This window comes from Diadema antillarum, unplaced genomic scaffold (genome assembly GCF_040938485.1).
Source record: "Diadema antillarum isolate AM-2024a unplaced genomic scaffold, OU_Dant_1.0 scf00000005, whole genome shotgun sequence".
NCBI lineage: Eukaryota > Metazoa > Echinodermata > Echinoidea > Diadematoida > Diadematidae > Diadema > Diadema antillarum.
Genome location: NW_027270894.1, coordinates 1 through 9,330, shown reverse-complemented (window position 1 = coordinate 9,330; position 9,330 = coordinate 1). Strand labels below are relative to the sequence as shown.

General features: G+C 40.3%; 1 protein-coding gene across 1 annotated transcript; it reads left to right on the top strand.

Annotated features, from left to right (window-relative positions):
- Nucleotides 1-1,622: 1,622 nt before the first annotated feature.
- On the top strand, nt 1,623-9,163 carry LOC139714095 (bifunctional arginine demethylase and lysyl-hydroxylase JMJD6-like; the record flags this gene model as incomplete). Its single annotated transcript, XM_071625840.1, has 6 exons — nt 1,623-1,756; nt 4,472-4,686; nt 5,825-5,977; nt 6,264-6,460; nt 7,966-8,113; nt 8,975-9,163. Coding segments are annotated over exons 1-6 (957 nt in total), but the record flags the coding sequence as incomplete, so codon positions are not given.
- Between the last annotated feature and the right edge of the window lie 167 nt (nt 9,164-9,330).

Genomic DNA, 9,330 nt, shown 5'->3' with positions numbered 1-9,330 from the left:
TACTTTTAAAGCAACAAGCCGCATAGGTCACAATTTAATATTAAAGCAAAATAAAACGAAATAAAGTATCGAGTTCAGTGATTAATAGGATAAATAAGTAATGTATATAAAGGGTATATATTTTGGAATAGTATACTCTCATACTTAAACTATAGATGTGTTTGGTTTGATATACAACATATCTATTCACTTGTTTTGCATGTATAGTTCAATTAGACGATGAGACTATAAGATAGGCCATACAGTGTGATTTCAGTTGGAAGTTGGGCAATACTTTTGGATAAGGCCTATAGGCCTCATGCGTTAGTAGGTTTTAACTGCCAAATCAACAATGATGTTGATGATGACAAAGATGATGATGTTGATCATGGCCGGTGCCACGTTTTAAAAAGTGGGGGCCCATTACCGGGCTTCATCAACTAATGCAAAAAAAAAAAATAAATAAATAAAAAAAATCAGTCACACAAACAAAAAAGGCCTTCAGCACAGTACGTGGTGCCATGTCCGGGTTTCTACAGCTGACAAGGAAAGAAAAAAGGTTTCAGGGCAAACAAACAAACAAACAAACAAACAATAAAGGTTTTATCTTATTTCTATATTGTCACTTCCGGGTAAAAAAAGAAAGAAAAAAAAGTAGGGTCCCGAAGTGCATGGTGACACCATTACCATGTATTCCTCTATGATGTATGGTGCCCCCCCCCCCCCCGATTCCGCCGGGCCTGATGATGATGATGATGGTATTATAATGGTGATGATGATTACTAGTATGAAAATTCTGATAAGTATAGCACATCAGAACTGATCACCAGTCGCTCGTAAGTTGTTCGTAACTTTACGAACAGCTTTATGAAACGGGGCCCTGATTACATGACTGCCATCTTCCCAGCTCGTTTCCCCTAAATTTGTCAGATTCTGGATTTGCCTGAGGAAAGATGTTGATAATAATAATAACAACAACAACAACAATGATAATAATAGTAATAATAATAATAATAATAATAATAATAATAATAATAATAATAACAATAATAATAACAACAGCGCTCCATAGCGCACAGGTCCACCTTTCAAAGGTGCTCATGGCGCTTTAGAATGAAAAGATACATCACATAATCAAACACGACAACAGAGAAGAAAATGGCAAACAAGAATTATCACTTACACACATACCAGATAAAGAATTGAATTATAATAATTATAGGCCTATTATATCATTGATAGTAATATAGGCCTAATTGTTATAATTTAATTCTTTTTTTATGTTTATAAGTGATAATTCTTGTTTGCCATTTTAGTATCTATCTTTCAGGCAAATTATCATGTTCATATCATATTGAATCAACTTCGACAGGGCTACTCCAATAAAGTGTATTGTTTTTCCCGTTATTCCTGCAATGTTTTCCTTTGTTGTTGCTTTTTTACCTGAACTGACCGTTTTCAGGACAGTTTTGTGAAGGCAGCGGCTGTTGCTGAGTTGTTTTTGGACAGTGTTTTTGGGCAGCGGAAATTGGGCTATTTTGAAGACCTCGCCTTGCGGTTTGAAAATGATTAAACCGCGCCCAATGGTGCCACTCAGCTCTCGGTCTTCTCGCTCGCGGGCTGTGTGACAAGCGTCTGTCCAAGAAAAGATCCTGCGCACCTGGCTTCCTCAGTAAAAACTAGATAATAAAAGTGATTTGAGACCTTGGGATTTCTCGGGAAATGGACAAGAGAACTCGGAGGACTGTTTGGGAGGCTAAAAAAGCAGCTAGACCAGGTAAAAATATCGTCCAACGTGTTCTTTCTTTTCAGCTGTGACGTAAATTTTGCGCGCGTGCGGCACTGAAAAGCGCTAATGGTTGCTACCGGGAATTAGAGTATTGATCGCCCGGCGTGGTCGGCTTCGTTTTTGGCAAGGTCTCGCTGGTCATATTTCAAGTGTTTGAAGTCGCAAAGAGACATTAAAAGTGCATAAAATCTGTACTGATAATGCCGGTTTGATGTTACACATTTTTATGACGTCATACTCGTTGATATATGTTCGTTTTAAGCCTTTTTTGGTGTTTAGCATTACATTTTAGGTGCTGCACTACACTTGCTTGAGTGTCTGGACATTGTTTTACATGCTGTTGCCTGCCTGGTGGGCAATTCGCCAGCCAGGGCGGCTCATTGTCTCACGCGCTGCCACTGCACTGGGTAGTTTAGCAGTGAGTTTGCCCTTCGAGGGACGAATTTTTACCAATATGTAGATCTAGTTTAAAGCAGTCCTAGTCTTGGCTCATCTTAATTGAAATCTTGAATACTACCTGTCGAACATTCCACATAGAAGAGGCCACCAGCACCAGTCAGGTTGTGTTGAGTGCACACACTGCAGTGCCAGTGGTTTATGAGTGTGGAATGAGTATGAGTGCATTTCTGTTTGGGGCTCAAGAAAAGTACAGGAAGTGTTAGTCCTGAATTCATTTGCCATGCCATGCCCATATGGTCAATTATTACCTCCACCAAGGAGAAATGTCCTTGCATATATTTTGTCACTGCACTGTTTGTCTGTCTGTCTGTTTGATATTAATGATAGACTCTACTAAAACTTGGGTAAAAGTTGTGAATGGGTATGGATGAAATTCACAGGAAAAGTTGATAGTGATACTGACACATGGAACAGATAATTGGAAATTTGGTAGTGATCCAGATAACCTTTACATCCAGGAAATTTAATTTTTCATTTTTGAGGAATTATTTTTACATTTAACATTATATGGAGAATCTAATGGCCAAATACAATGGGGGGGGGGGGGGGGGCGCAAAGTAAGCCAGGGATTTCAAGCTGCACATATTTGAGGTGCGCATGCACCCACCGATGACGGCACACTTTAGGCTTAGCAGGAATTAATGTGGCAGACTGCTCTAGATACTGGAGTAAAATGGATTTGTTTTTCACTGAGAAACAGTGTCATTTTTATGGGCATATGATGTGGGAATTAGCTGCTTGTTGGAGGTCTACATTGTACACTCTTTGTTGAGTGATTTTCATGTTTGTGATTTTGTCTTCTTCCCATTTTCTTGCCTCATTAACATACTGGTAGTAGGTTTGAAATTATCATCCTTCTGCAAAGCAGTCGAGGGGTTGGTCCCGGGTCTACTTATTGATAATTTTCTGATCAGAACAAGACCTAAGAGAAATATCAAAATTGAACAGTTCAAAGATCATAAAGCCCAAAATGTTTTAGAAAGACAAGTGACAAACCAAGACTAAGGGTGTAAAATTCATCATTGTAACACAGAGCAATACAGATTTATTTTTATGAGCCCCCCCCCCCCCCCCCCCAAAGCTTGGAATCACCTCCCAGCACCAGTAATCAACAGCCAATCTCCAGAAGTCTTCAGAAGCAAGATAGAAAAAAGCCACCTTCGCTATGATTAATTAATTATTCGTTTTGTGCCCTCTCTCCCCACTGCGCATAGTATACAACCTGGTCCGGCAGCATTACAGATCCAGATCCAGAAATGTGATAACTGTCGCAGTGTGTATTGAAAATGCAGGCTCCCGGGCTGGGCTTGTTTGTGCATGTGTGTGTGTGTGTGTGTACAGTACACCCTTTCACCAATTGTCAGTGTTTTAGTTGTTCTGTTTAACAAGTACAATGAATTTAATAGGAGCTTGTATAGATTCAATCGTTACTTTTGACCTTTCTGATATTGCAACAAAACATGAGTCTTTCCGGTGCGACAAGCAGGATATACTGGCTTGGCAGCCGGCAGCCTTCTTCTTCAGCCTTTGCTGGCTACAAGTAGTTTCACATCTCACATGTAACTGATGGACTGATTCCAAATAACAAATTGAAGTCATGTGATTAAAAAAAAGGAAAACACATGCACAAAAGGAATAAATTCTGTAGAGAATGTTGTGTGCAAACTTCAAAGTTATTAAGCAACTATTTACTGTGGTATGTCCTTTTTTTCTCGCAGTGCTTCTTGTGACTTTTTGCATTTTGTGACTTGCATTTTGTCACCTTGGTAACATCACATTCTCTTTTTTTTTTTCACTTTCCTCTCAGTGAGATTAGAATGGCCCTTAATTCAAAAGATATGAAAACACAAATGATTAAGCATGCAAACTTTAAAATAAAAAAGAGTCACTGCAACTAGCGTCATTTTTTTTCTTTTTTTTTTCCCTATAGATCTGCAATATTTACATGTATTAGCATCCTGAGATCAAAATTGTATTTGTACTACAATGTACATTGCATTAACGGTATGGTTTTGCAGTCTCATTTTTCAGCTAGAATTTTGTAAGAGATCTCTGTTTAATTTCTTCTTGCCAAAAAATGATGGACAAGCATGATGTTGTCAGATCAGAGATTCATTTATAGATCATTCATTACCGGTATTCCCTTTCATCCAATACCTACAATGTAGAAGCGATACTTGCTGTATCTGATTGGTCGACTTCTAATCACATGACTGACCATTTACTGTAAATTGTTTGCTGCAGAACTGCGCGACCTCTCTGACTGGGAGCGCTACAGCTTCTACGAGGAGCTGAAGGTGGACCTCGACACCGTGCGAACCAAGGACAACATCGACCGCGTGGACGTGAACGCCATCACGACAGACGAGTTCATCGAGCTGTATGAGAGGCCGGGAAAACCGTGCGTGATCCTCCGCGACCAGGACACATGGCAGGCCCAGAAAAAATGGACAGTCAGGGTGGGTACACTATATCTTTAAATCCGCTTAGTGAAGGGGAATATACTCGATTCACCGCAGAGTACTGTAAAACGAGGAATGTTCACATGCATTTTAATTTCGCAAATTTTGCGAGCGCCAAGATTCCCGAAATTAAAATGCATACATGTGAATGTTCTTGTCCTGTATGCATTGAATGCCAGTGGCAATTCATGAAAATTTCATGCCACAAAAAAGACCGTCGGCTCCACTTCGCGAAAATTTCGTGATGCAAAAAAAATATGTATCATGTTTTACAGTATGTCTCCTATCATATGTATGTCTCCTATCATATGTATGTCATAGCTATTACACACTGATTAGGCACCTTGTTTAAAGCCATGTTGTATTTCTATGTTATGATCATAAAAACAAGTCAGAAAACCAAGCATTAAGTGTCTGAGTACTCAATTCTGATTGGCTGATGTCACAACCTCACAAGTCTCTAATTTCATTGCATGAATATCTTCACTACATTTCCTCTTTTTTTAACAGAAAATTGTGAAGAAAAAAAACGATGTCAATGTAGGGCAATTTGTCAATCAGTTGCAATGAAAACATCTTGACGGAAGAATGTCATGAATTTGAATAAAACGATATCCTTTACCCAAAACTTCTCACCCATTACAAGAACTTGGTATTAATCCCTATGGATTCATTGGTAATGAGGTAATAGTTTTAAAACTATTGACAAGAGAAGAAATAGTCATTTTCTATCATATTTACTTACAAACTACTGGAAGAGAGGTGAGGCTGTTTAACCATTGCCCTGAGTGAAAAGCTTATTTCATTGCTGCTTTCACTGGATTGGAAGAAAAACCAAGTGAACTTTCTCTTTTTGTTTTCGATTTCAGTTAACCCATTGAGGACGAGTCCCAAGTGTACTCGGGCAGGGGTCTTTAGGAAATGTGTGTTGTAGCAAAATTAGCCCGTCCTCAACAGGTTAATACTTTTGCTGCAATGTTCGTATGGCTTCCCTCTTCCTGAATCTTATCATGAGCACAAAGTGGAATTTTTGCTTTGTTCTGTTGTCGGTGCTCAGCTTTCAACCAGGATGTAGCTTCTCTCCTGTGCATTCTCTTGTCACTAACGTCTGTCGTTTGATTGTTCTCCCAAACAGAGGCTGGCGAAGAAATACCGCAACCAGCGCTTCAAGTGCGGCGAAGATGACGAGGGTTACTCCGTCAAGATGAAAATGAAATACTACGTGCAATACATGCAGAACAACCGTGACGACAGCCCGCTCTACATCTTCGACAGCAGCTTTGCCGATGTGAGTCGCGGAGAAATTGTAAAGGTTTTCGTTGTCAAATGCGATGGCTGTATTCTGTTCAGTATGGTAGCATAGACAGCAGCAATTATTTACATTCAGATATACAGTGGCATACAGACCCATGTTCTTTGAAGGAGCTGCCATGTGAAGCTGTTCAACATCTTTCTCTCTTCTGCCAATATACGGATAGATAGATTGATGATAGATAATTCCTTTAATCTTTTAAATCTCGTAGAGGAAGTGTCTTCCTTATAATTATTTGTGTTTCTTTCAATTGTTTGTGTAGCATCCAAAGCGGAAGAGACTTCTGGAGGACTACGTCGTGCCACACTTCTTTCAAGATGACCTCTTCAAGTTTGCTGGGGAGGAGAAGCGCCCTCCCTACCGCTGGTTCGTTATGGGCCCTGGCCGCTCTGGGACGGGCATCCACATCGACCCCCTAGGGACCAGTGCATGGAACGCCCTCGTCAGAGGTCACAAGAGGTCAGTCTCACCAAGCTCCGCCCATATCTCTTTTCATGGCTCCGCCCCGAAGGGTGCCTGAGACATTATAATATATGTTTCTTGTCATCTGTCCATTTGCCTGTATCAACTGATATAGCAATTTAAGACAAGATGTCACTAACTTTTTTAATGACGTGACTCAGGTGGAGGTTCACTACTTAAAGAGTGCAATTTATTTTGTGCTGGTTCAATTGTCTGCAAAGTCCCTTGAGGTTGCATGTCATTGCATCGTGGTCCAGCAAGTCGTTTTAAGATAGCATGCAAAGGGTATCATCATGATCACTTTGGTTGTCATCATCACCACAGCCATCATCAATATCATCGCTACCACCGTCATCATCGTCATCACCATCACTACCACAACCATCGTCATCTTCACTACTACCATCACCATCATCCTTGTCATCATCATCATCAGTACCATCACTGTTATTACCATCATCATCATTACCTCCATCATTATCATCATCACTACCACCATCATTATCACCGTCATTATCACTACTACCATCATCATCATCACTGCCATCATCATAACCATCATCATCACTACCTCCCATCATTATCATCATCACTACCACCGTCATCATTACCGTCATCATCACTACCGCCATCATCATTACCGTCATTATCACTACTACCATCATCATCATCACTGCCATCATCATAACCATCATCATCACTACCTCCCATCATTATCATCATCACTACCACCGTCATCATTACCGTCATTATCACTACTACCATCATCATTACCGTCATTATCACTACTACCATCATCATCATCACTACCTCCCATCATTATCATCATCACTACCGCCATCATCATTACCGTCATTATCACTACTACCATCATCATCATCACTGCCATCATCATAACCATCATCATCACTACCTCCCATCATTATCATCATCACTACCACCATCATCATTACCGTCATTATCACTACTACCATCATCATCATCACTGCCATCATCATAACCATCATCATCACTACCTCCCATCATTATCGTCATCACTACCACCGTCATCATTACCGTCATTATCACTACTACCATCATCATTACTGTCATTATCACTACTACCATCATCATCATCACTACCTCCCATCATTATCATCATCACTACCACCATCATCATTACCGTCATTATCACTACTACCATCATCATTACCGTCATTATCACTACTACCATCATCATCATCACTACCTCCCATCATTATCATCATCACTACCACCATCATCATTACCGTCATTATCACTACTACCATCATCATCATCACTGCCATCTTCATCTTCATATTCCTCGTCTATTCTCACCACTAGAATCATTGTCATCACCATCATCGTCACCATCATGATTCATACATCTCATCGAGCTTGGTAGGGTTGTAGCAAACACACACTTTTTAGTCTAGAAATTGGGACACAGACTTTCCTCTCAATTTTAACATCTGCATCGAAATCCCTTCTACTTTTGCCAGGTGGTGCATGTTTCCGACCCAGACGCCCCGCGAGCTCGTGAAGCCGACGCCCAACGACGGCGGAAAGCAGCGTGACGAGGCCATCATGTGGTTCACCCACGTCTACCCCAGAACGCAGGACCCCGGCTGGCCACAAGAGTTCAAACCGGTGAGTGAGAGTCGGAGGATGGACAAGAAGGTTTCAATCTTTGACCTTTGCAGCCTTCTTCAGTGGAAGATGATTTCTAGTCCTTGCCTATCAGCCACCGTGACGGCAACCTGTACCTTTTTTGTTATTATATCTTGTATTGGTATTTGGCCAAAACCCACATGTTTCATGAATAGTACTGTTTTTCCTCAAATTTATACTACGTATGCCCAGTAGATTACATAGATGCCAACTGTTTCATTTTTTGCAGCATTTTGTACTGTTCTTGCCAAAAATGCTGCTGGTTTTATGGAAAATACTGTTTATCAGAAAATTTTATTACTGCACATGTTTTTACAGGAAAGGTAATAATACTGTTTTTTCACCCCAAAAAATGCCTTTTCAGTCCTCAGAAGACTGCAATAATACAAGGTTGGCATCAGTGGTTGATGCTTACCAGTATGCTCCTTCAGTCATTTTCCATTCATTCATTCATTCATTCATTCATTCATTCATTCATTCATTCATTCATTCATTCATTCATTCATTCATTCATTCTTTCATTCATTCACTCATTTATTTCTTCTATAATTGTTTACCCATTGACTCGCTGATCAATTCATTCATTAATTGATTAGATCATTGATTAATACAGTCAGTCACTCAGTGATATTGTAATTTATTCATTCATTTGCTCCACTACTTTGTCACTCATTCATTTATTCATTCTTCTTTCATAGAATTATTCAGTCATTCATTTCTTGATTCATTCACTCATTCATACAATGTACACCGTACATTCATTCAGTAATTAATCACTGTATTCACTCTTTCATTCATTCATTCAGATTTTCTTTTCATTCTTCCCTTGGTCCATCCCAGATTGAGATTCTCCAGGGGCCTGGCGAGACGGTCTTCGTTCCTGGCGGCTGGTGGCACGTGGTCCTCAACATGGACACCACTATCGCCGTCACCCAGAACTTCTGCAGCCGGACCAACTTCCCGACGGTCTGGCACAAGACGGTCAGGGGACGGCCGAAGCTGTCCAGAAAGTGGTACAAAGCCCTCGAGGTGAGAGTCACGATCAGAACACATGGAGGCTCTTGCATTAATTTGATTAGATTTGATCAATTGTTTCTGCATGGTATTAATCCGTTGAAGACGAGTCCGGAGTATACTCGGGCAAATGTCTATGGGAAATGCGTGTTGTAGAAAAATCAGCCTGTACTCAACGGATG